The sequence below is a fragment of the Mobula birostris genome, chromosome 9 (assembly GCF_030028105.1).
Source record: "Mobula birostris isolate sMobBir1 chromosome 9, sMobBir1.hap1, whole genome shotgun sequence".
NCBI lineage: Eukaryota > Metazoa > Chordata > Chondrichthyes > Myliobatiformes > Myliobatidae > Mobula > Mobula birostris.
In genome coordinates, this window is record NC_092378.1 from 3,854,356 (window position 1) to 3,882,010 (window position 27,655).

Here is a 27,655-nt window from a genome sequence, read left to right on the forward strand (position 1 = left end):
TGGAGATGTAACAAAGATTTTATTCCTCATGTATGTGAAAGATGTAAGAAAAAAAGTCAATTCAATTCAGTCCTCATTAAGGGATCAGCAGTGGAAAGAGTGAGCAATTTCAAGTCAACATCTCTGAGGGTTTATCCTGGGCCAAACGTATTGATGCAATTACAAAGAAGGCACATCAGAGGTTATACAGGAGACTTGGTATGTCACCATAGACTCTCGCAGATTTCTCCAAAGTACTGTGGAGAGCATTCTAACTGGTTGCATTAGCATCTGTTATGTTACACAGGATCAGAAAAAGCTGCAGAAAGTTGTAAACTCTGCCAGCTCCAGCATGGGCTCTAGCCTCCCCAGCATCATGGGCATCTTCAAAAGGCAATGCCTCAAGAAATGGGCATCTATCAGTAAGGACCCCCATCACCCAGGCCGTACCTCCTTTTCACTGCTACCATCAAGGACCCTGAAACCTCACACTCAACGTTTTAAGTACAGCTTCTTCCTCAACGGCATCAGATTTCTGAATGCATAATGAACCCATGTACACTACCTTACTATTTTTTAATTTTTTTTTTGCACTACTTATGTTTTATATACATTTCTTATTGCAATTTATATTTCATTATATACTGCTGTCACAAAACAAATTTCACAAGATATGACAGTGATATTAAATCTGATTCTATGTTATTCGGTTCTGTGGACTTTTCTGAATAGTTTTTAGTTTTTATTCTGTTTTTCAAAAAAAACTTTACATCTTCACAGAACTTGCGGATTTATGAGAATAAAACCATCACAGGGGCTGTTCAGATAAATAATCTTCAGTTGTTAGGTTGTTGCAGAACATATCACCAAAGGAAGGAATGTTTTATTAGTGTATTAATGTTCCATTAAATCGCAAACCGGGAGCTGATTTAAACGAAAGTTTAACACTTCCCTTTCCTTGTGCAGAAATCCTCAACCCTTTCCCTAAGAGACCAATTAAACATTAAAGTGAATCCCAAGCGATGAAAACCCCACATAAATATAACATTAAGTCAAAAACAAAGACAAGAGTAAATGGAATATGTAGTCCTTATACATATTAAAAGACTTCGAGATGTAGGGGTAAAAATCAAGACTGTTGCAATCTCTTGTGACGGATCAAAATGAACCAATGACCGTTTTCACTGCCTACATTTCAATGCTTCAACCAACCTGAAAAAGAGGGAAAAAAATCCAATTTAATACACCATAACAGATTGCAAATGAGCTGCCACTCATAGCTCTTGTCTGTGATTGTGCTATGAGTCTGCATCCACAAAGCTAGTGGTTGTAGTGCAAATACCGCTGGGGTTACAAATGAGAGCGAAAGATAGAACACAGAATATCACAGCACAGTACAGGCCCTTCAGCCCATGTACCCAGCACTCTGTGTGTAAAGACATCCCCCCTATACTTTCCTCAAACTCACTTACTGCCCATTATGCCGTTGGTAGCATTCAGGGCTCCCTCATCGTGTCAGTAGCCTTTACCCTGTTTTTACCTGTCAATCATGCAAGTCCTGGGTGGAGACTCAGGAATACTGTCACACTCAGATCTAGAAGGATTCTTTACTGCTGCTTCCATAACAGTTTTGTTTCTACCAGTCAGGATTGTTAGCCCTGAGATGAACCCCTGAACCTGGAGGACCAGTGGACCATCTTAGCCTGTTCTGTTTGGCATGGGTGCTCTACCAAGACTCCAGCCAGCATCAGTTCTCTGGGATATTGAGGCATGCAAGCCTCCAAAGCACGACAAGATTGCAGTTACCTTGGAAGATACTTTACTTCAATCACCTTACTATTATACCGCTCGTCAGCCATTTCTGTTCTGGGAAAATGTCTCTGGCTGTCCACTCAGATCATCTTGTCATCTCTCACCTCCTTCACTCCAGACAGAAAAGCCCTAGCTTGCTCAACCTATCCTTCTAAGACATGCTGCCGAGACAAGGTTGCATCCTGGTAAATGTCCTTTGCAACCTCTCTAAAGCTTCCACATCCTTCCTATGAGGTGACCAACTGAGCACAATATTTCAAATGTGGTCTAACCAGAGTATTATAGCGTTGTAACGTTACCTCACTGCTCTTGAATTCAATCATAGTCATAGTCATACTTTATTGATCCTGAGGGAAATTGGTTTTCGTTACAGTTGCACCTTAAATAATTAAATAGTGATAAAACCATAAATAATTAAATAGTAATATGTAAATTATGCCAGGAAATAAGTCCAGGACCAGCCTATTGGCTCAGGGTGTCTGACCCTCCAAGGGAGGAGTTGTAAAGTTTGATGGCCACAGGCAGGAATGACTTCCTATGACGCTCAGTGTTGCATCTCGGTGGAATGAGTCTCTGGCTGAATGTACTCCTGTGCCCAACCAGTACATTATGTAGTGGATGGGAGAAATTGTCCAAGAGATCAAAAGTTACAATCCTCTAACTAATGAAGACCAACACACCATATGCTTCTTAACAAGTCTATCAACCTGCGCAGTAATTTTGAGGGCTCTATAGAGATGGACCCCAAGATCTCTGTGTTCCTCCATACTAACAGGAATCCTGCTATTACCGCTGTATTCTGCCTTCAAGCTTGACCTTCCAAGATGTGACATCATTAATACAGACTGGAGGTCTGACAAAGTAGGTAGACGCGGGTACTGAACCTGTCTGCCAGCTCTGGTCTAATTACACACCCAGATCCATCAACTACAGACAAGAGAAGTAAGCCATTGAGTCTGAGACTGCTCTATTATCCATCTGGTGCCCCAATACCACTTCATGTATACAGAAAGGTACCAGAAAAGAGCTAGTAACATCATGAAGGATCCCACTTATTCTGTTCAAGGACCATTTGTCCCACTCCCACCCAGGAGGAGGTTATGTGGCTTCCATGGCAGGACCACCAGACTCAAAACAGTTACTGTCCCCAAGCAGTAAGGTTGGTCAACACCACGACCCACTAACCCACCCCTCCACACCCCCAACCACCACTACTTCACCATTTCCTGTCAGACACCTTATACACCCATGTCTAGCGTCACTTTATGGACAATCAATCCATCTACATGTGGAAATGGTTGTTGTGACTTGTCTAGTGTGGTAGTGTAGTGGGTAGTGCTTGTCGCTCTCACTTTCAGCTTCCGCCGCGGGACTAGCAGTCTGCCAGAACGAAACCTCTCCAACAGCAAGCCTCAGTTAGTGCCTCCTCACTGGCGACACACAGAAACTGCACTCCTTTCGGACTCAGGCTGGACAAAGGGGAATTCTGGCCCCTGCAAACGTAGCACGCAGGCCCACCGGTGTGTGGACATGTCCTGGTGCTCATGAACCAGATCCCCAGCTATGGGCAAATAGTTATATATGCACAGGAAATGACAGTAAACAATTTTGAATTGCCTTCCTTTGATGTCCAAGAGTTTAATAAACATACTCAATAAACTGAGCAACATCACCCTCTAAGAGGGAATTCCTAAGATTCAAAACTTATCGATAACACTAACTATTTGGAGCAGAGGAGGAAGAGAGGTGACTTGACAGAGGTGTAGAAGGTGATAAGAGGCATAGATAGAGTGGAGTGGACAACGAGAGACTTCTTCCCAGGGCGGAAATGGCTAATACCATTTTAAGGTGATTGGAGGAAGGTACAGGGTGGATTTCAGAATAGATCCTTCCTCCCCACTCCCACAGTGATACATTTAAGAGACACTTAGGTAGACACATAAATAATAAAAAAACAGAGGGCTACATGGGAGGGAAGGGTTAGATTGATCTTGGAGTAGATTAAAAGATCAGCACAACCTTCTGGGGTCACTGCACAGGACTGGAAAGAAGCTGCAGAAGTAAGTAAACTCAGCCAGCTCCACCATAGGTACTTGCCTCCCCAGCACTGAGGACAACTTCAAAAGCCGACGACTCTAAAAGGCAGCATCTGTCATTAAGGACCCCCACCACCCAGGACAGGCCCTCTTCTCATCACTACCATCAAGTAGGTGGTACAGGAGCCTGAAGACACATACTCAATGTCTCAGGAACAGCTTCTTCCCCTCTGTCATCAGATTTCTGAATGGACATTGAACCCGCCGTGTACACTAACTCACTTTTATTTTTGCTCTGCTTTTGCACTACTTATTTAATTAAATTATAAATATATATGCATTTCAGAATCTGGTTTAATATCACCGGCATACGTCATGAAATTTGTTAAATTTATGGCATTAATACAATGATAAATATAGAAAAAAAACAAAGTTATATATGAAACTATTAAATAGTTAAGGTAAAATAAGCAATGCAAAAATTGTTATTGTAATCTACAGGGTTTTTTTTTTAATGTATTCCAGACGGCAATACTGCTCACTAGCTTCACAATTCACCTCCAAGACAGGACTGGTGAGTCTTTCAAAGTCATAGGAGGTTTTATTACTGCTGTCTGTGGCAATGAATTCCATAGATTCATCACCTTCTGGCTAAAGTAATTCCTTCTCATCCCTAGACAGACTCCCTCTATTCTGAGGCTGTGCCCTCTGGTCCTAGACTCTCCCACTTTAGGAAACATCCTCTCCACATCCACTCTATACAGGCCTCTCAATATTTGATACGTTTCAATGAGCTCTGCCTTATTCCTCTAAACTTCAGCAAGTACAGGTCCAGAACCATCAGGCGCTTCTCATTAACCCCTTTGTTCCCAGAACTGTTGTTGCATAATAAATTTCATGACATATGCCGACGATATTAAGCACAATTCTGGGCCACAGGGTTTGTACTGTGCTATACTGTCCTATATATCCTGAGTTAATGCTACCTAACAAAATAAAGGTTACCACTATTAGTTGCACAAAATTAATTACCAGTCCATAGCCTCAGTCAAACCAATATCTTTGGTTGCAGAGGTCTTGAATATCTGCCATTTCCGATCTTTCAAGGCTGGTAGGCCAAGTGCATTGGCCACTTCTGTGGGGGTCATTGCTTGTTCCATGTCCTGCTTGTTTGCAAAGACGACTAGGACAGCCTTTTTCAACTCTTCCTCCTGTAAAGAAGCAGTAAGACAGTGGTTAAACATCTCTATTTAATGGCTGTAGGGGAAAGACAATGCCAGATTTTTATTCCGGGATAGCAAACTAAAGCAAGATATTTCAGAGCTTGCATTCCAAAGTACCAGACCTTAGATCTTGCAGCAGCATGGTAGCACAGCGGCTTGTACAATGTTTCACAGTGCCAGTAATCGGGGTTCAATTCCCGCTGCTATTTGTAAGGAGTATGAGATCAGCTTTATTTGTCACATGTAAATCAAAACAGAGTGAGATGGTTCAAATGTTAAATAAATATCAATAGCAGAAAGATTCAAGCTCTGCATTAAGGGTATATAATACACCAGTTAAGTATTGTCTGTACTGACATGCCTGTGATGCTGCTGCATGCTCCCTGTATCTCACTATACCTGTGTGTAAGGAGCAGAATGAGGCCATTCTGCTCTCCCATTCAGACATGGCTGATTTATCACTTCTCTCAACCCCATTCTCCTAGCTTCTCCCTGTATCCTTTGATGCCCTGACTTATCAAGAACCTATCAAGCCCCCACTTGGCCTCCACTGTCATCTGTGGCAATTATTTCCACATATTCACTTCCTTCTGGCTGCAGTAATTCCTTCTCATCTCTGTTCTAAATGGACACCCCTCTATTCTGAGGCTGTGTCCCTTAGCGGCTACACTCGCCCGCTACAGGTAACGTCCATTCCATATCAGCCTTTCAATATTCAATGTTTCAATGAGATCCCCCCACTCCATTCTCCTAAACTCTAGCGATCAGGCCCCGAGCCATCGAACACCGCTCATACGTTAACCCTTTCATTCCCAGAATCATTGTGAACCCTTTCCACTGTCTTAGATAAAGGGCCCCAAAACTGCCCACAATACTCCAAGTGAGGTCTGACCATAAAGCTTTTTCTATTCTAGTCCTCATCTATGATGATAACAGTAGCAGTAATAGTTAATATGTCATACAAGTCCTTTATGTCATTTACAGAATATGTTTTTAATATCTTAATATTATTGTATTAATATTATTTCATTTAGAGATACAGCATGGAACAGCCCTTCGAGCCACACCGCCCAGCAATCCACTGATTTAACCCTAGCCTAATCACAGGAAAATTTACAATGACCAATCAACCTACTAACTGGAATGTCTTTGGACTGTGGGAGGAAACCCATGTACTCCACGGGAGGATGTATGAACTTTTACAGAGGAGACTGGGATTGAGTTCTGAATTCCGAACTCTGATGGCCTGAAGAATAACAGTGTTGTGTAAGCCACTACCGTGTGGTGTGCTGTATTGTTACGTACTGTGTTTTGCAACTTGTCTCCAGAGTTTACAGAGAATAGTGCGAAACAAAAAGCATCCAGTGAGCAGCATCTGTGGCCGAAAATGCCTTGTTATTGACAGAAGCCAGAGGAGAATCACCAGACTGGTTCAGCCTGCAGGAAGCTGACAGTAACTCAGATAACCACACGTTACAACAGTGGTTTGCAGAAGAGCATTGCTGAACGTACAACACATCGAACCTTGGGCTACAGCAGCAGAAGATTACATACATACACACACTCAGCAGTACAGGAGGTACTGAGTGTCCTGCCAAATGATTAAATTCAACCACCCACAAGGCAAAGTACCCAGCCCTTACCTCCAGCATAGCAACAAGTTCTGACTTTGAGATCCCCATCCTTTCCTTATCACAACTGTCGACGACATAGATCACTGCGTCAGTGTTGGAGTAGTAACAACGCCAGTAAGGCCTAGGAAAAAAAACTTTTCTTCACAACACACTCTGAAAATGACATCAGCTTTCTGATGTAAAGTAGACTAGAATTAATTATATTCATTGCACATGCAGGCACAGTGAGAAAGGGAGGGGTTGGGGAGGGTAAGGTAGACTGACTAGCAGAGGGGACAAGCAACAACAGCCAAAGTCCACTACAGGAGAGAGGCCCTTTGGCCCATCTAGTCAACACTGAAGTTTCATCCTGCTTTGTCCCTTGGACCATAGCTCTCCATACCCCTCCCATCTCTGTACTTACCCCAACTTCTCTTAAATGCTGCAATCAAACAAGCACCCACAATTCTGCCGGCAGCTCCTTCTACACTCTCACCACCCTCCGAGTGAAAAAGTTCCTCTTAAATATTTCACCTTTCACCCTTAAACTAGTTCTACTCTCACCCAACCTCAGTGGGTGGAAAGAAAAGCATACTTGCACTTGTGCAAGTTGCTTTAACGAATCTTTACCCCTCAATGTTGTATACCTCTAACTAATTTCCTTTCATTCCCTTAAGCTCCAGGGAATAAAGTCCTAACCTTTCCCTATAACCAGAGTAACCTTTCGCCTTTTCTCCTTGGAGCAACGGAGGATGAGAGGTGACCTGATAGAGGAGTATAAGATGATAAGAGGCATTGATCATGTGGGTAGTCAGAGGCTTTTTCCCAGGGCTGAAATGGCTAGCACGAGAGGGCACAGTTTTAAGGTGCTTGGAAGTAGGTACAGAGGAGATGTCAGGGGCAAGTTTTTTTTTATGCAGAGAGTGGTGAGTGCGTGGAATGGGCTGCTGGCGACGGTGGTGGAGGTGGAGACGATTGAGTCTTTTAAAAGACTCCTGGATAGGTACATGAAGCTTAGAAAAATAGAGGGCTATGGGTAACCCTAGGTAATTTCTAAGGTAACGACATGTTTGGCAGAGCTTTGTGGGCCAAAGGGCCTGAATTGTGCTGTAGGTTTTCTACGTTTCTATGTCTCTATAACTCAGGTCTGCAAGTCACGACAAAATACTTGTAAATTTTCTGTGCACACTTTCATAGAGTCAGAGTACTACAATGCAGAACAGGCCCTCCAGCCCATCTAGTCCATGCCAAATTATTATTCTACCTCCTCCCATTGACATGCATATGGACCGTAACCCTCTATCTCCCCCATCCATTCAACCTTATGACACCTTTCCTGAACTACACATAATACTCCAAATTAGACCTCACCAACGTCTTATACAACCCTACCATGACATCCCTACTCCTGCACTCAGTACTTTGATTTATGAAAGTCAACATGCCAAAAGCTCCCTTTACAACCCCATCTACCTTGGATACTACTTTCAAGGAATTATGGATCTGTACTCCCAGATCCCTCTGTTCTACTGCCCACCATGCAAGTCCTAGCCTGGGTCTGTCCTCTCAAAGTGAAACTCCTACTAAATGTACTTCCAAATCATTGACACTTTTCCTCAACTGCACACAATTCTCCAAATTAGGCCTCACCAACATCTTATATAACTTCAACATAACATCCCAACTCCTGTACTCAATACAATGATTTTGATTCAATCCATTTAACACTAGGAAACTAAACTGCTGGATTAGCAGAGCGGTTAGCACAACACTATTACAGCTCAGGGTGCTGGAGTTCTGACGTCCTCTGTAAGAAGCTTGTACGCCCTTCCTGTGACTGCGCGAGTTTCCTCTGGGTGCTCCGGATTCCTCCCACAATCCAAAGACACAGCGGTTAGTAGGTTAATTGGTCATTGTAAATTTTCCTGTGATGAGGCTGGTGTTTTAGTTGCTGCGCTGTGCAGCTCAATAGGACAGAAGGACACGTTTTGAGCTGTATCTCAATAAATAGAATAAAATAACTCCCTCCCTAATGCACTGTGAGTTTACCCACACAAAATCTGCAGTGGCTCACAAAGGCAGCTCACTAACACCTTCTCAAAGACACCTAGAACACAGAACATAAACTAGTACAGCACAGTACAGGCCCTTCGGCCCACATTGTTGTGCCGACCCTCAAACCCTGCCTCCCATATAACCCCCCACCTTAAATTCCTCCATATACCTGTCTAGTACTCTCTTAAATTTCACTAGTGTATCTGCCTCCACCACTGACTCAGGCAGTGCATTCCATGCACCAACCACTCTCTGAGTAAAAAACCTTCCTCTAATATCCTCCTTGAACTTCCCACCCCTTACCTTAAAGCCATGTCCTCTTGTATTGAGCAGTGGTGCCCTGGGGAAGAGGCGCTGGCTATCCACTCTATCTATTCCTCTTATTATCTTGTATACCTCTATCATGTCTCCTCTCATCCTCCTCTCCAAAGAGTAAAGCCTAAGCTCCCTTAATCTCTGATCAGAATGCATACTCTCTAAACCAGACAGCATCCTGGTAAATCTCCTCTGTACCCTTTCCAATGCTTCTACATCCTTCCTATAGTGAGGCGACCAGAACTGGACACAGTACTCCAAGTGTGGCCTAACCAGAGTTTTATAGAGCTGCATCATTACCTCGCGACTCTTAAACTCTATCCCTCGACTTATGAAAGCTCGCACCCCATAAGCTTTCTTAACTACCCTATCTACCTGTGAGGCAACTTTCAGGGATCTGTGGACATGTACCCCCAGATCCTCCTGCTCCTCCACACTACCAAGTATCCTGCCATTTACTTTGTACTCTGCCTTGGAGTTTGTCCTTCCAAAGTGTACCACCTCACACTTCTCCAGGCTGAACTCCATCTGCCACTTCTCAGCCCACTTCTGCAACCTATCAATGTCTCTCTGCAATCTTCGACAATCCTCTACACTATCTACAACACCACCAACCTTTGTGTCGTCTGCAAACTTGCCAACCCATCCTTCTACTCCCACATCCAGGTCATTAATAAAAATCACGAAAAGTAGAGGTCCCAGAACCGATCCTTGTGGGACACCACTAGTCACAATCCTCCAATCCGAATGTACTCTCCCCACCACGACCCTCTGCCTTCTGCAGGCAAGCCAATTCTGAATCCACTTGGCCAAACTTCCCTGGATCCCATGCCTTCTGACTTTCTGAATAAGCCTACCGTGTGGAACCTTGTCAAATGCCTTACTAAAATCCATATAGATTACATCCACTGCACTACCCTCATCTATACACCTGGTCACCTCCTCAAAGAACTCTATCAGGTTTGTTAGACACGATCTGCCCTTCACAAAGCCATGCTAACTGTCCCTGATCAGACCATGATTCTCTAACCTAGGGAGGGGTAATTAAATGCTGCTTCTGCCTGGGAAGCTCACTCCCCTTGAAAAAGCAAAACTCACGCAGTGAATTTGGTGGTGCGGTTAGAGAGGGTAGAGCTAAAAGCAGGATTAGAGCTTAATTATAGATGAATGACTAATTGTATTTGTCACATGTACGTTGAAACATATAGTGGAATACGTCTTTGCTTCTGATGTGCTGGGAGCAGCCTGCAGGTGCTACCACGTCAACAAAGCATGCCCACAATCACAAACTCTAACCTGCATGTCATTGCAATGTGGGAGGACACCGGAGCACGCAGTCGTGGGGAGAATGTACAAACTCCTTGAAGACACTGGCAGGATTTGAACCCCAATCACTGATAGCTGGTGTTGTACAGTGATTTTGCTAACCGCTACTCTACCCTGCTGTCCAAGCATTCACCATGTAGTGACCTGAGAAAACGTACACATTGCCAAGAAAAATATCCATCTGATAATCACAGCCCAAAGCTCTTGTCTTAGAGAAAGCAAGTTACAGAACGGTCAGTAATATAGAACAGGGAATATTTCCATACCGTATACTGGTCTGTCCACCCAAATCCCACACTTGAAACTTTAGGTTCTTGTAAGTCACTGTTTCAACGTTGAAGCCAATAGCTACAAAAAAACATTCCATTTCATATTTAATGTATAACCAGACAGATTCCTCGAAGATTCAGGGTGGGGGATAAAGAACAAAGCAGTTTCAAGACACAAAACACAGCAGTTCAGGCAGCACTGATGGAAAAGAAAAGAGTCAACATTTTAGGCTAAGACCCTCTATCAGTTCATCAGCAATTTCACTATAGACTCAGTAACCACTTTAATAGGTACACCTCTTTGTTAATGCAAGTATCTAATCAGTCAATCATGTGGCAGCAATTCAATGCATAAAACCATGCAGACGTGGTCAAAAAATTCAGTTATTCAGAACAACTATCAGAATGGGGAAGAAATGTGTTCTAAATGACCTTGACTTTGGATTGAGTGTTTGTGCCAGACTGGGGGGGGGGGGGGGCAGGGGAGGGAGGTGGTGCTTCAGTATCTCAGAAACTGCAGATCTCCTGGGATTTTCATGCACAGCAGTCTCTAGAGTTTACAGACCATGGTGCGAAAAACAAAAAAAAATCTAGCAAGCGGTAGTTTTATAGGCAAAAACACATTGTTAATGAGAGAGGTCAGAGGAGAATGACAAACTGGTTTACGCTGACAGAATCAAGGTTAATATCAAAGAATATTTAAATTATACCACCTTGAGATCTGCTTGCTCACAGGTGGCCACAAAGCAAGAAACCCAAAAGAACCCAATTAAAGAGAGAAAAAAAAGAATAAAAAAACAACACAATATGCAAGAGAAAGAAAATAATCTCCCAAGGATTCCGAACCAAAACCAAGTCCTCCGATCGGAATACTGGAACACAGCATTCAGGGCAGTCTTCATAGCCTCAGCACATGGAGATACTCATCGCAGAGAACGAGTGAAATCTGCTCTCATCCTGACCAACACTCTGTCTTTTCAGTTTATCTGGGCCGGCGTTTGAATTGACTCAACAGCAGAACAGCGAATCATACCTCACACTAGGACCCAGGCACTGCTACTGCGAAAGATCCCGGGCCTAGACCACACTGCCCAGCAAAAGCTCCGGGTCCAGATTTCGCCTCCCAGCCCGAAGCCACTCTCAAGCTCTTCAGATCAGCTCAGCACCCCAAGCCATTCAATCCCACACCTGAGCCAGTTGTACGAGCATCGGAACTTCTTTGCCCAGGCTCCGACTTCTTTCGGTGCCCAAAGCAATCCAACCTCACACCCGAGCCAGTTGTATGGGTATCGGAACTCCATCTGCAACACCCCACAAACTCAGCTCATCCCACAAATTCACCTCATCACTTGCCCCTTCACTGTTTGCCATAATTTAACACAATTTACTATGGAAAAGCTATTTTTAGTGATGCTTTTAGTCAGATTTCTCATCTTTTTGACCACCAAAAGCTGTCGAGCACACTCAGTAGCGCCATCTTAACAGGAAGTCGATAGTAACAGGAAGGCAGCAGTACCTCAGATAACCGTGTGCTACACCACTGGTGTGCGGAAGAGCATCTCTGAACAGGCAACACTTCAAACTTTGAAGTGGATGGGCTACAGCAGCAGAAGACCAAAATCATACACTCCATGGCCACTATATTTGGTACAGGAGGAATCCAATATCACTGTACCTTTGTTCCATCGAAACCAGTTTTCTTTAATTTGATATTTGTTATTTATTGTTTTCAAATTGGAGTTACAAAACATAACTGTGGCAATGAGGAGGTTTCAAGATGACCATCTCCCTGTTGAAGCGCAAAACGTTTTTCTTTGGAAGTGGAGAGAGGGATGCTCAAATTTAAAACAAAAAGACAGAAAAATAGATTGAAATTAGCGAGCAATGCATACAGCCACTGGTTCACAGACAGTGTACCAGGTGATAATAATTTTTAAAAAAAGCAGAAATGGCTGGCTACATCAGAAGGATAGAAGTCTTCAACTGTATAACAGAAAACAGGATGATGTATATTGAACAAATTGAGCAGTATTTTGAAGCAAATGAAATAGCTGATAAAATCAAGTACAATGAGTGGAAAAGCATAGTTTGCTTAACTACTTCAACCAAACCAGCTGAAATGAGCTTTGCTGATATAATGAACATAATACAGGAACATTTAGAACAAAAACCATTGTTGATTACAGACGCTTTAGGTTTCAAAACCGACATATTGACTCCTTTAGCAGGAGTCTCAACCTGAAATGTCCGCTCTTCATTTCCTCCATTGGTGCAGCCTGACCCACTGAGTTCCTTAGAGACATGCTTTCTTCTCACTGCTGCCATCAGGAAGGTACAGGAGCCCCAGGACCCGCACCATCAGGTTCAGGAACAGTTATTACCCCTCAATCATCAGGTTCTTGAACCAGAGGAGATAACTTCACTCACCCCAACACTGATATGTGCTAACTGAAATGGACTCACTTTCAAGGAATCTTCATCACATTTTCTTGTTACTTATTGTTTACTTATTATTTCTTACTTTCCCTCTTTCTTTTTGTATTTACAGTTTGTTGCTGGGTTCCCCCCCTCCCCCTTCGGTCTGCTCTGTTGGATGTGGTTTTTCCATTGATTGCATTGTGTTTCTTGTACTTACTGTGAATGACTGCAAGAAAATGAATCTCAGGCTTGCATATGGTGATATATATGTATTTGATGATACATATACTTTGAACTTCAATCAGGTTTAGTGTCACTGGTATGTGTGGTGAAATTTGCTCTTTTACAGCAGCCCATTGCAAAATATAAAAACTAAAAATTACAGAAAGGAATCCATGTAAAATTTAAATTTAGTGCAAAAAGAGAGAATGAAAGAGTGTTCCTGGGTTTGTTCTCCACTCAGAAATCTGATGGTGGAAGGGAAGAAGCTATTCCTGGAATGTTTGAGTGTGTGCCTTCAGGCTCCTGTACCTCCTCATTGATGGTAGCAGTGAGAAGAGAGCATGTCCTTAATGATTCCTCCAGCCCTTTTGTGTGTTGTGACTCTGCACAAAGCAGGTTTCTAACAGTTAACAGTCATAGTACAAGCAAGTGGCAGAACAACACTTACTGGGAATGGTGGTGACAACTTCCCCCACCTGCAGCTTGTAGAGTATCGTGGTCTTGCCTGCTCCATCGAGACCCAAGATCAATATTCTCATTTCCCGCGACCCAAACAGGCCGGAAAACATGGTGGAAAACCACCCACCTACAGTGAATCAGAGAATGACATGTTTAAAATAGAAAGCTAATTTCTGTAACTAGGTCACTGTACCACAACCTTCAGACCCATTTTAGTTTCCCCTTAATTTACAACTCCATCTATAGTCAGTGGCCACTTTATTAGGGACACCTGCTTATCAATGCAAATGTACGATCAGCCAAACACGTGGCAGCAACTCAAAGCACAAAAGCATGTAGACATAGTCCTTAAGTTTGTTATAGCTGGGGAGGTAGCGGGGCCAAGCTTCCAATACCTATTAAATGCTCCCAATGGCATGCGACTCAAATAGCCTCTGACAACCAAGTCCAGCTCCTGGACTTCACAAACAAGAGAAAGTCTGCAGATGCAGGAAATCCAAGCAGCCAGGCAGTATCTATGGAAAAAAGTACAGCCGACGTTTCAGGCCGAGACCTTTTGTCAGGACTGGAGAAAAAATGCTGAGGAATAGATTTAAAAGGTGGGGGGAGGGGAGGGGAAAGAGAACCACCATGTGATAGTTGAAACCTGGAGGGGGAGGGATGAAGTAAAGAGCTGTGAAGTTGATTGGTGAGATGGCATGGGGGTGGGGGAAGGATGGGAAATGGAGGAGGTATTATCGAAAGTTTGAGAAATCAATGTTTATGCCATCAGGTTGGAGGCTACCCAACTGGAGTACAAGGTGTTGTTCCTCCAACCTAAGTGTGGCCTCATCACGATAGTGGAGGAGGCCACGGATGGAGGTCTCGGAATGGGAATGGAAAGTGAAATTAAAATGGGTGGCCACTTCACATGTGGCTTAGCTAAGCCCGGTGAAACGGTCCTGACTGACAGGAGGATGGGCAAAGGCCATTACTGGAGCCTTAAAACCAGTCACTTTGGGCAGATGGGGCTCGTCAGCCGTGGTTGACAACAAATCTAGGAGAAGGAAAACTCTGATTACAAACCTCTGCTGCCTTGCAGCTATACCCACTCATGGGGAAGGCTTGGGAGTAAACCGGGAGGGAAAAATCCAGAGCTGGAGCCCCTAAGGCAGTCCTACGTTGACTGGCAATCCCTGCCATGCACTGGTGCCAAACTGCATTGGCCTCTGCCATTCCTTTAATTTAAATGAGCTTTGGCCAGCGGCCAATCTGGACATCGGAAGTTTTTTGAGAGCGGACTTTAATCAGATCCATTGCCCGAGTACAAAAGGCAGCAGCAGGTCACTACAGCAAAACACAGCTTTGACCAGCGACCATTCAGCGTTTGGGATTGATTAGATTCGCAATAGCAGATTAAAGGAAAACAGGGGCGAGTGCAGTGGCCATCATCTGAGTGGACAGAGTCAGAGTGGTGACCCTGAGGCTCTAACTCTTCCAGCTTCAATTAGAGAAAGCAATGGAAAGAAAAGCTCAAGTTGTTTTTCCTTCTCTTCTTCATATCTGCTCAGCTAGGACAGTAGAGATGCCAAGCAGAATAGATGAAAACTCCTCTTGTGGGTTGTGGGAAGCAGGGAGACCCCCAGTGTCCCTGACCACAACAACTGAGAGAAGTGCATCCAGCTGCAGCTTGTAATAATCTGCGTTAAGGAGCTGGAACTCCAGAGGCTGAGGGGATGATAGAGGTAAAGGAAGAAGAGGCACGCTATGGTGATAGGGGATTCGTTAGGTGAACGGACAGGAGGTTCTGTGGGCAAGAACGAGACTCCCGGATTGGTATGTTCCCTCCCGGGTGCCAGGGTCTGGGATATCTTGGATCGGGTTCTCAACATTCTTAAGTGAGTGGATGAACAGCCAGATGTCGTGGTCCATAAGGAGTTCAGGGAGTTAGGTGTTAAGCTAAAGGGAAGGACCTCCAAGGTTGTGATCTCAGAATTGCTACACATGCCATGTGCTAGTGAGACCAGAACTAGGAAGATTATATACAGTTTAATAAATGGCTAAGGAGTTGGTGTAGGAGGGAGGGCATAAGGTCTTTGGATCATTGAGCTCTCTTCCAGGGAAGGTGGGACCTATATAGAAGGGACAGTTTGCACCTGAACTGGAGGGGGACTAATATCCAATTAAGTACTTTATTTTGGTAGATCAGTAAAGGTTGTATATATGATTTTAGTAAGGCATTTGACAAGGTAGGATCATTCAGAAAGTCAGGTGGTATGGGATCCAGGAAAACATGGCTATGTGGATACAGAGAACACAAATAAAATGCTGGAGGAACTCAGTAGGCTAGGCAGCATCAATGAAAAAGAGTACTGTTGGCATTTCGGGCTGAGACCCTTCAGCAGAACCTGCCTGGCCTGCCTAGTTTCTCCAGCTTTTTGTGTGTGTTGCTTGGATTTCCAGCATCTGCAGATTTTCTCATTTGTGTGTGGATACAGAACTAGCTTGCTCACAGAAAACAGAGTGTGCATGTAGGCAGAGAGTATTCTTCCGGGAGACCTTGGTCTTTGTGATTTTTATAAATAACGTGGATGGGTGGATTAGTAAATTTGTAGATTAAATGAAGGTTGATGGTGTTGTGAATAGTGTAGAAGGTTGTCATAAGTTTTATCTTTTCCTGTCAGAGTCACCAAACGTAGACACTCCTGTGCCTAGCGTCACTTTCTGGACATACGATCAATCTACGGATACAAGGTATCTTACTCATTCATAATTACTGTGCCCTTTAACCCATTGTATGTTTTTTGTGTTGCATCAGATCTGAAATAACAATTATTTCAATCTCTTTACACTTGTGTATTGGAAATTACATTAAACAACCTTGAATCTTGAAAATAGGATGTGATCAGCACTTTGATCAATACTCCAGGTGCACCATTGAACTATACGGTTCTGAATGAGGCCACTCAGTCCCCCAGCAAAACAAACATGACCAGTTCAATTCAGGATTTGAACTCAACCTTAGCGAATGATGACTGCTTTATTACAAAACTTCAACCTACTCTTATGTTTCACAAAGCATTTGTGCTGTTTATGGTTTAAGTTTTACCAAGGTGACTGGTAATTCACGGAACCGTCAGCACCCCAAGTTTGAACAGTAGTAGACCATAAGGCATGGGAGCAGAATTTAGCTATTCAGCTCCTTGAGTCTGCTCTGCTATTCCATCATGGCTGATTTATTATCCACTCAACCTCATTCTCCTGCCTTCTCCCCATAACCTTTGACACACTGACTAATCAAAAACCTATCAACCTCCACTTTAAATATACCCAATAACTTGGTCTCCACAGTAGTCTGTGGCAATGAATTCTACAGATTCACTACCCTCTGCCTAAAAGTAATTCCTCATCTCAGTCCTAAAGGGACTTCACACTATGCTGAGGCTGTGCCTTCTGGTCCTAGATTCCCCCATAAAGGAAACATCCTCTCCACATCTACTCTATCTAGATCTTTCAATATTTGCTAGGTTTCACTGAGCTTCCTCTCATTCTTCTAAGCTGGAGCCATCAAATGCTCCTCATACACTAACTTTTTCATTCCCAGAATCGTTCACTGAACATCCAATGGACCCTGTCCAATGCCAACACAGCTTTTTTTAGATATGCAACCTTGCCGATGACACCACTGTTGAAGGCTGAATCAAAGGTAGTGATGAGTCAGCATATAGAAGGGAGGTTGAAAATCTGGCTGAGTGGTGTCACAACAGCCTCTTACGCAATGGCAGCAAGACCATGGAGCTGATTATATACTTCAGAAAGGAAGGAACCAGAGGTCCATGAGCCAGTACTCATTGGAAGATCAGAGGTAGAAAGGGTTTATATCTTTAAATTCTTGAGTGTTATTACTTAGGAGGACCTGTCCTGGGTCCAGCACGCAAGTGCGATATGAAGAAAATACGGCATCACCTCTACTTCCTTAGGTGTTTGTAGAGATTTGGCATGACATCTAAAACTTGCCTGATTGAATTTTTTGAGGATGTGACTAAACACATTGATGAAGGTAGAGCCCTAGATATAGTGTATATGGATTTCAGCAAGGCATTTGATAAGGTACCCCATGCAACGTTTATTGAGAAAGTAAGGAGGCATGGGGTCAAAGGGGACATTGCTTTGTGGATCCAGAACTGGCTTGCCCACAGAAGGCAGAGTGGTTGTAGACGGGTCATATTCTGTATGGAGGCTGGTGACCAGTGGTGTGCCTCAGGGATCTGTTCTGGGACCCCTACTCTTTGTGATTTATATAAATGACCTGGACGAGGAAGTGGAGGGATGGGTTAGTAACTTTGCTAATGACACAAACGTTGGGGGTGTTATGGATGGTGTGGAGGGCTGTCAGAGGTTACAGCAGGACACAGATAGGATGCACAACTGGGCTGAGGAGTGGCAGATGGAATTCAACCCAGATAAGTGTGAGGTGGTTCATTTTGGTAGGCCAAATATGATGGCAGAATATAGCATTAATGGCAAGACTCTTGGCAGTGTGGAGGATCAGAGGGATCTTGGGGTCCGAGTCCATGGGACACTCAAAGCTGCTACGCAGGTTGACTCCGTAGTTAAGAAAGCATACAGTGCATTGGCCTTCATCAATCGTGGGATTGAGTTTAAGAGCAGACGGGTAACGTTGCAGCAATATAGGACCCTGGTCAGACCCCACTCGGAGTACTGTACTCAATTCTGGTTGCCTCACCACAGGAAGGATGTGGAAACCATAGAAAGGGTGCAGGGGAGATTTACAAGGATGTTGCCTGGATTGGGGAGCATGCCTTATGAGAATAGGTTGAGTGAACTCGGCCTTTTCTCCTTGGAGTGACGGAGGACGAGAGGTGACCTGATAGAGGTGTACAAGATAATGAGAGGCACTGATCATGTGGATAGTCAGAGGTTTTTTCCCCAGGGCTGAAATGACTAGTACGAGAGGGCATAGTTTTAAGGTGCTTGGAAGAAGGTACAGAGAAGACGTCAGGAGTACATTTTTTTTTTAAACGCAGAGTGATGAGTGCATGGAATGGGCTGCCGGCGGTGGTGGTGGAGGCAGATACGATGGGGTCTTTTAAGAGACTCCCGGATGGGCACATGGAGCTTAGAAAAATAGAGGGCTATGGGTAAGCCTAAGTAGTTCTAAGTTAAGGACATGTTCAGCACAGCTTTGTGGGCTGAAGGGCCTGTATTGTGCTGTAGGTTTTCTATGTTTCTAACTTTGACAAACTTCTATGGATGTGTAGTGGAGAGTATATTCACTGGCTGCATCACAGCTAGGTATGGAAACACCAATGCCCTTGTATAGAAAATCCTACAAAAAGTAGTGGATACAGTCCAGACCATTATGGGCAAAGCCCTCTTAACCACTGAGCACATCTACATGAAACACTGTCACAGGAAAGCAGCATCCATCATCAGGGACCCCCATCGCTCAGGACATGTCCTCTTCTCGCTGCTGCCACCAGGAAGAGGGTACAGGAGCCTCAGGACTCACACCACCAGGTTCTGGAAATTACTACCCCTCAACCATCAGGCTCTTGAACCAAAGGGGTTAACTTCAATTGCCCCATCATTGAAATGTTCCCACAATCAATGGACTCACTTTAAGGACTCGTATCCTATGTTCGATATTCATTGCTTATTTACTTATTATTTCTTCTTTTTGTATTTAAACAGTTTGTTGTCTTCTGCTCTCTGGCTGAACGGCCTAGCTGGGTGGTCTTTCATTGATTTGTTATGGGTATTATTCTATAGAGTTATCGAGAATGCTCACAAGAAAATGAATCTCAGGGTTGTATATGGTGACATGCATGCATGTTGATAATAAAGTTTATTTTGAACTTTGAGAAGGGTTCCAAAACTGTTCACACCACTCCAGCCAGTACCTTATAAAGCCTCAGTATCACATCCTTGCTTTTATATTCTAGTCCTCTTGAAATGAATGCTAACATTGCATTTGTTTTCCTCACCACAGACTCAGCCTTCGTTAACCTGTATGGTGCTGGGTATAAGGATTCCCAAGTCCCTTTGCACTGCCGATTTCTGAATTTTCTTCCCATTTAGAAAACAGTCTATGCTTTATTCTTTCTATCAAAGTCCATGACCATACACTTCCCTACTCTATAATCTATATGCCACTTCTTTACCCATTCTCCCAATCTACCCAAGTCTTTCTGCAGACCCCCTGCATCCTCAACACTACCTGCCCCTCCAGCAATCTTTGCATTGTCCACAATCTAACTCCGAAGGAGCAACATGAAAACATTTCAGGCACGAATCACCAGATGCTGAAGGTGCATTGCAATTTCTTCAATCCTACATTTCTCTCTGGCTACTGCAGACCAGGTGGTGAGGGAGGTTATGGAACACTGGCTTTCATCGGGGCACTAAGTAAAGAAGTCAGGGTGTTATGTTGAACAAGACGTTGATGAAATGGCATCTGGCATATTGTGTATACAAATCACCCTGCTATAGGAAGAATGTCAAATTGCAAAGTGTGTGCGCGTGCAAAGGACGTATATGGATGTTGCCAGGACTTGAGGGGCAGAGTTAACAGAGAGAGATCGATCAGGGTAGGAGTTCTTCATTAAAGTGCAGGAGAATGACAGTAATCTTATTGTGGAGCATAAAACAAGGAGAACAGGTAGAGCAGAGATTTAATACAAACCTGAAGGTGGTATCTTGTTTCTACTCGGAGAGTGGAATGAGTTGCCAGAGGTGTTTGAGGCAGGTACATTAACACAAGGGATCCTACAGATGCTGGAAAAACTCAGCAGGTCAGGTTGCATCGATGGAGAGGAATGAACAGTAGATGATTCAGGCCAACACCCTTTATCAGGAGTGCAAGGCTCAGAACAGATCATGACTACCCCCGATGAAGGATTCCGGCCTGAATCATTAACTGTTTAATCCGCTCCATGGATGCTGCCTGACCTGCTGAGTTTCTCCAGCATTTTGTGAGAGACAGGCACGTTAACAACATTTAAAAATCACTTGCACAGATCTATGGATAGGAAAGGTTTAGACATGGACAAATGGGACTAGTTTTGATTTGAATTTCAGTCAGCAAGGAGCAAATGGGGTGAAGGGCCTGCTTCTGACTCAATGCACGAACAGAAAATAGCAAAAACATTCTCCAGCAACAAATTTGCTGGTGAACGCAGCAGGCCAAGCAGCATCTCTAGGAAGAGGTACAGTCGACGTTTCAGACCAAGACCCTTCGTCAGGACTAACATTCTCCATCCAAGTTTCTCTACATGACATCTTTTAACAGAATACAGTGCCTTGAAAAATTATTCAGCCCCCACAACTATTTTCACATTTTACTGTCTCACTTTTAAAATTTAAAATATATTGAAGTAGGATTTCTTTGAGCAAATCTACTATCAGGCTGTTGAACAATGGAGTTAACTACACTCACTTGCCCATCCATTGAGATGTTCCAACAATCAATAACCTCACTAAGTCCACGCTTTCGTTATTCATTGCTATTTATCTATATTTACATTATGCCAGTTTGTTGTCTTCTGCACTCTGGTTGATCTTTCATTGATCCTGTTATAGTTACTATGCTACAGACTTGCTGAGTATGACTGCAGGAAAATGAATCTGTATACGGTGACAGATATGTACTTTGATAATAAAATTTACTTTGAACTCCCTTTTTATCATCTGACCAGCCAGCTCTAATCATTGATCCAGAGCAAACATGCGAGGACCCTTGCCAGGGTCAACCCACGAAAAGCAGGAGGTCCCAACAACATCCCTGGACGTGTGCTCAAGGAATGTGCTGATGTATTAGCAGATGTCCTAACAGACATTTTCAACATCTCCCTTCGTCAAGCTATTGTCCCCAGATGCTTCAAAACCTCCACAATCATCCCTGTAGCAAAGAAATCAGTTGCAGCCTGTCTGAATGATTACCGTCCCGTTGCCCTGACCCCCACAGTGATGAAATGTTTTGAACAGCTTGTCAAGCCTCATATCACAGCCAGCCTCCCCTCATCACTGGATCCTCTACAGTTTGCTTATCGTCCAAATCGCTCTACGGAGGATGCAATATCCACCACACTGCACACAGTTCTCTCTCACTTGGACAACAAAGACACTTATGCCAGAATCCTGTACATTGATTTCAGTTCAGCGTTCAATACCATCATCCCACAGAGACTAGTGGAGAAACTGTCACTGCTTGGCCTTAGCACTGCCATGTGGCGCTGGATTCTGGATTTCTTGACAGAGACACCACAGTCAGTCTGTGTTGGCAGGAACATCTCTGACTCCATCACACTGAGCACTGGATCCCCACAAGGCTGTGTGCTTAGCCCATTGCTGTTTACACTGCTAACACATGACTCTGCAGCCAGATTCAAGGAGAACCTGATCATTAAATTTGCAGACGATACCACAGTGGTGGGGCTCATCAGAAAAAATGATGAAACTATGTACAGGGAGGAGGTCAAACACCTAGACAGCTGGTGCAGGGATAACAACTTGATGCTTAATGTCACCAAAACCAAGGAGATGATCGTCGATTTCAGACGGTCTCAGCCTGAGCACACACCCCTCAGCATCAGCGGCTCCACAGTGGAGAGAGTGGAAAACATCAAGTTCCTCGGGGTGCAGATCTCGGACAATCTCACCTGGTCCAGGAACACCACTGGGATTGTGAAACGGGGCCAGCAGAGATTGCACTTTCTGAGGAAGCTTAAACAAACATCACTCCCCACTAACATCTTAACTACATTCTATAGAGGTGTGGTTGAGAGTGTGCTGACCTTTTGCATCACAACCTGGTACTCCAGCTGCAGTGCTATCGACAAAAAAGCCTTGCAGAGGGTGGTTAGGGGAGCAGAGAAGGTTATTGGGGTCTCCCTACCTTCTGTCCAAGACCTCTTTCAGAGTCGATGCCTCCAGAAGACCCGGTACATCTCTCTATGAACTGTTTGTTCTTCTGACATCAGGCAAACGTTACAGGAGCATCAAAACTAAAACCACAAGGCTACTAAACAGCTTCCTCCCACAGGCAGTCAGACTGCTAAATAGCTGCTCCACCTGACTCTGCTTTGGACACTTTTAACTTGCACTGGACACTTATAACTGATTTTAACTGACATGTGGCTGTTGTGTTTTACTATTTATTGTTATGTTTATTATTTAGTGTTGCGTTTGTTATGTTATGATTGAACTGCCCCTGAGAAACGCTGTCTCATTCTGCCCTGCAGACCTGATGTACAGTTAGAATGACAATAGTTTTTTGAATCTTGAATCTTGAAATTCCAAAACCTGTCAACAATTTACTAAAAATTTAAAACCAAAACTGTGAGGTTGAAAAAGTATTCATCCCCTTTGTAACGACTACACTAACTTCCCTCAGCTGCAATACTGTCTATTACCTTACCAACTCACCCAATTTGTTGATGTAGAGGATCACTGGAATAAACATCCCCTCCCTCTGTAAGGTCCAACAGTATGGTAGATTATCAACAGACCAAACCAAAATGAAGACAAAAGAGCATTCCAGACAAGCCAGGGAAATGATAATAGAGCACATGTTTGGGGGAAGGATACAAGACCAGCTCAAGGGCACTGAACCTACCTTGGAGCTCGGTGCAGTCCATTGTGAAAAAGTGGGAAAAATATGAAACCACAGCTGAGACCAGGTCGCACCTGTAAACTCAGTTGCCAGAGAATGGCATTTTTGTAAGAGAGGCCAGTGTGACACCAAGCCACGCTGAGTGAGCTGCCAGTCAGTGGCTACAACTGGAGATGAAGTTCATGGCTCCACAATCCTTGCACAAAAATGGGTATTTATGGAAGAGTGGCAAGGAAGAAGCCCTGGCCAAAAAACATATCTTTGCCCATAAAGACTTTGCAAACCGTCACTTAGAAAAAACTGTAAAGATGGAAGAAGGTCTTATGGTCAGATGAGACTGAGGTGAAACTTTTTGGCCGCAACACTAAGCAGTCTCTGAGGCCTCTGTCAGTCAGAGTAGACCATGGATGTTGCTTCCGAGCTGTCCAGATACACAAGCCTGGGTAATACGATGTAGAGAGCAGGCTGTTGCCCATTTAGCAAGCTCCCCCTCTCCACGCAACTGATGAACCCAAAGCAACAGCAGGAACTGACACAGTTTGCCACCAGCAGCGTCGCAGGAGTTGCCAGTCAACATTAAACTCAATGTAGGGACTCCAGCTCTGGATTTTTCCCTCGTGTTTACTCCCAAAGCCACGCAAGTCTGAGATCAGAGTTGGCCTCCTAGATGAATTGCCAACCACAGCTGATGAGCCCTATCTGTCCAAAGCGATCGGTTTGAAGGTGCCAGTAACCCACCTTTGCCCCTTCTCCTGTCAGTAGAAACGGTTCTGCCGGGCTTAGTAGCTGAGCCACACGTGTAGGCCAGGACTGGACTTGGTTGTCAGAGGCCATTTGAGGCACTCACCATTGGGAACATTTAATAAGTAGTGGGAGCTTGTCCCCATTACCATCCCAGACTAAAACAACCTCAAGGAACACGAAGCAGTACATGTGGTGCAAATCTAACACTGTGCATGAGCCGGGTAACACCGTCCCTACTGTAAAGTACGGTGGAGATAACATCATGCCACGGGCAACAGGAATTCTGCAGATGCTGGAAATTCAAGCAACACACATCAAAGTTGCTGCCTGGCCTGCTGTGATCATGCCACAGGGACGCTTTTCAGCAGCAGGGACTGAAAATCTGGTCAGAATTGATTGGACGATGAATGCTGCTGAATACAGAAATTTCCTGGATAAAAACCTGCCAGAAAACCTAAACTGGGGAGGAAGTTTGTCTTTTAGACATTAAGGACATTAATGCCAGTGGAACCGTGGAGTGTCTTCAAACGAAGAAAATTGATGTCCTTGACTGGCCCAGAGTCTTGACCTTAACCCGAATGAATATCCCTGGCAACAACTCCAGATTGCTGTCCACTGCTACATCCCCACTAACCTGACACAGCTTGAGCAATTTTACAAGAAGGAATGGCCAAATCTTACTCCATCACATAGTGCAAAGCTAATACAGACTTAGCCAAAAAGAATAATGGTTGTAACAGCTGCAAGAGATGGTTCAACTAAGTACTGAACAATGGGGAACGGATACTTTAGAACTGCTGACATTTCAGTTTTTGAATTTTTAGCTCATCCTGCTTTACAACTTTCCCTGTTTTTTTGGGGGGGGCACCACTGTGGGGAAAAAAGGAGCATGTGATTCACAAATAAAATTTCCCAGTTAAATTGATCAAAATTTCCTGGTTGTAATACATGTTTATAGGAATAAGGGGTTGGGACTATCTGCAGCGTAGTTATAAATTGTAAACCAATTAGAAAATGAAAACTCATACTTTTGAAAGATACAAGTAAAAGCCAAGGAAAGGAAAGGAGGGTGAAAACAAGCCCGTCTACATCGGAGGATTGGTGGTAGAGATAGTGAGCAGCTTTAAACTCCTGAGCAATAACATATCAGATGACCTGTCCTGGGCCCTGCATTGCCAACATTATAGTCACAAGTTCTACCTATGATTCACATACACATTTGGTTCTGCAGATGCTGGAAATCCAGAGCAACACACACACACACACAGACACAGACAAACACAAAATGCTGAAGGAACTCAGCAGGTCAGGCAGCATCTATGGAAATGAATAAACAGTCGATGAAAATCATGTCTGACGAATCTCATAGAATTTTTTGAGGATGTAACTAGCAGAGTGGATAGGGGAGAACCAGTGGATGTGGTATATTTGGATTTTCAAAATGCTTTTGACAAGGTCCGACACAGGAGATTAGTGTGCAAACTTAAAGCACACGGTATTGGGGGTAAGGTATTGATGTAGATAGAGAATTGGTTGGCAGACAGGAAGCAAAGAGTGGGAATAAACGGGACCTTTTCAGAATGGCAGGCGGTGACTAGTGGGGTACCGCAAGGCTCAGTGCTGGGACTCCAATTGTTTACAATATATATTAATGACTTAGACAAGGGAATTAAATGCACCATCTCCAAGTTTGCGGATGATACGAAGCTGGGCGGCAGTGTTAGCTGTGAGGAGGATGCTAAGAGGATGCTGGGTGACTTGGATAGGTTAGGTGAGTGGGCAAATTCATGGCAGATGCAACTTAATGTGGATAACTGTGAGGTTATCCACTTTCGTGGCAAGAACAGGAAAACAGATTATTATCTGAATTGTGGCCGATTAGGAAAAGGGGAGGTGCAATGAGACCTGGGTGTCATTGTACACCAGTCATTGAAAGTGGGCATGCAGGTACAGCAGGCGGTGAAAAAGGCAAATGGTATGCTGGCATTCATATCAAGAGGATTCAAGTACAGGAACAGGGAGGTACTACTGCAGTTGTACAAGGCCTTGGTGAGACCACACCTGGAGTATTGTGTGCAGTTTTGGTCCCCTAATCTGAGGAAAGACATTCTTGCCATAGAGGGAGTACAAAGAAGGTTCACCAGATTGATTCCTGGGATAAAGTATATATAGAACATAGAATAGTACAGCACATTTCAGGCCCTTTGGCCCACAAAGTTGTGCCGACCCTCAAATCCTGCCTCCCATATAACCCCCCACGTTAAATTCCTCCATATACCTGTCTAGTAGTCTCTTAAACTTCACAAGTGTATCTGCCTCCACCACTGACTCAGGCAGTGCATTCCACGCACCAACCACTCTCTGAATAAGGCAGGACTTTCATATGATGAAAGACTGGATCGACTAGGCTTATACTCTCTGGAATTTAGAAGATTGAGGGGGGATCTGATTGAAACATATAAAATTCTAAAGGGATTGGACAGGCTAGATGCAGGAAGATTGTTCCTGATGTTGGGGAAGTCCAGAACGAGGGGTCATAGTTTGAAGATAAAGGGGAAGCCTTTTAGGACCGAGATTAGGAAAAACTTCTTCACACAGAGAGTGGTGAATCTGTGGAATTCTCTGCCACAGGAAACAGTTGAGGCCAGTTCATTGGCTATATTTAAGAGGGAGTTAGATATGGCCCTTGTGGCTACGGGAATCAGGGGGTATGGAGGGAAGGCTGGGGCAGGGTTCTGAGTTGGATGATCAGCCATGATCATACTGAATGGCGGTGCAGGCTCGAAGGGCCAAATGGCCTACTCCTGCACCTATTTTCTATGTTTCTATGTTTAGAGCCGAGACCCTTCATCATGACTCAAAAATGTCGACTCTGTATTCCTATCCGTAGATGCTGGCCTGACCTGCTGAGTTCCTCCAGCATTTTGTGAGTATTGCTCCCTATTATTCACAATACCGGCTGTTCCTCCCCATCTATCTCCCCCACGTCATTATACTCTCAACTATTTTACCCACCCACATCTCACCCACGCCACTGCCCCTTACTGGCTCAGCTTACCCAAACAGAGCATCTCCCCAATCTCTCCATTAGCCACCCCTCAAATTACCTCACCTTCCCCAACTTCACACGCCCCTGACCCGTACTCTCCCTCTGCCCCGCACCCGCCCCTGCCCCTACCCCCGTGCCCTCCTCTACCCTCCCTTTCCCCTCACTCACCCATCTCCCTCTGTCACTCCTCCGACGTGGCCGACGTTCGGGGCTGCGTGCGCATCTCCCGGTAAATGGGGCGCAACCAGCAGCCGCAGATTCGGATCTCCCTTAGAAGAATAATTAATCAATATTAGTTCTGTACAAATACATTGCTATATTTTTGTTTCATCGCTATACCACTATTATTAATTTGGTTTCCAAAGGGGACCAACAACAGTCGATTCGCCGCGGGCGGGTGCCATTTCTACTCCGAGCCGCTCGGTGTCGCTGTCGGTTTCCCGCGGCAGATGATGACATCATCGCCCCAGGACTTGGCTCTTCAACATGGGGAATGGATGGATGAATGGGATGGGTGAGAAG

General features: G+C 44.2%; 1 protein-coding gene across 1 annotated transcript; it reads right to left on the reverse strand.

Moving 5' to 3' along the window:
- On the reverse strand, positions 1–27,384 carry arl1 (ADP-ribosylation factor-like 1). The gene is made up of 6 exons (XM_072267390.1): positions 27,302–27,384; positions 13,717–13,854; positions 10,626–10,707; positions 6,694–6,805; positions 4,860–5,038; positions 1–1,191 (listed from the first exon to the last, which is right to left on the reverse strand). The coding sequence occupies exons 1-6, from the start codon at positions 27,303–27,305 to the stop codon at positions 1,161–1,163; spliced, it is 546 nt and encodes a 181-aa protein (XP_072123491.1). The 5' UTR covers positions 27,306–27,384; the 3' UTR covers positions 1–1,160.
- Between the last annotated feature and the right edge of the window lie 271 nt (positions 27,385–27,655).

Excerpts from the sequence above, each read along its gene's own strand:
- arl1 (XM_072267390.1), bottom strand. Across the intron at positions 10,708-13,716 it reads AGTTGTCACCACCATTCCCA|CTATTGGCTTCAACGTTGAA; the intron begins GTAAGTGTTGTT and ends GTTTTTTTGTAG. Across the intron at positions 5,039-6,693 it reads AACTTGTTGCTATGCTGGAG|GAGGAAGAGTTGAAAAAGGC; the intron begins GTAAGGGCTGGG and ends GCTTCTTTACAG.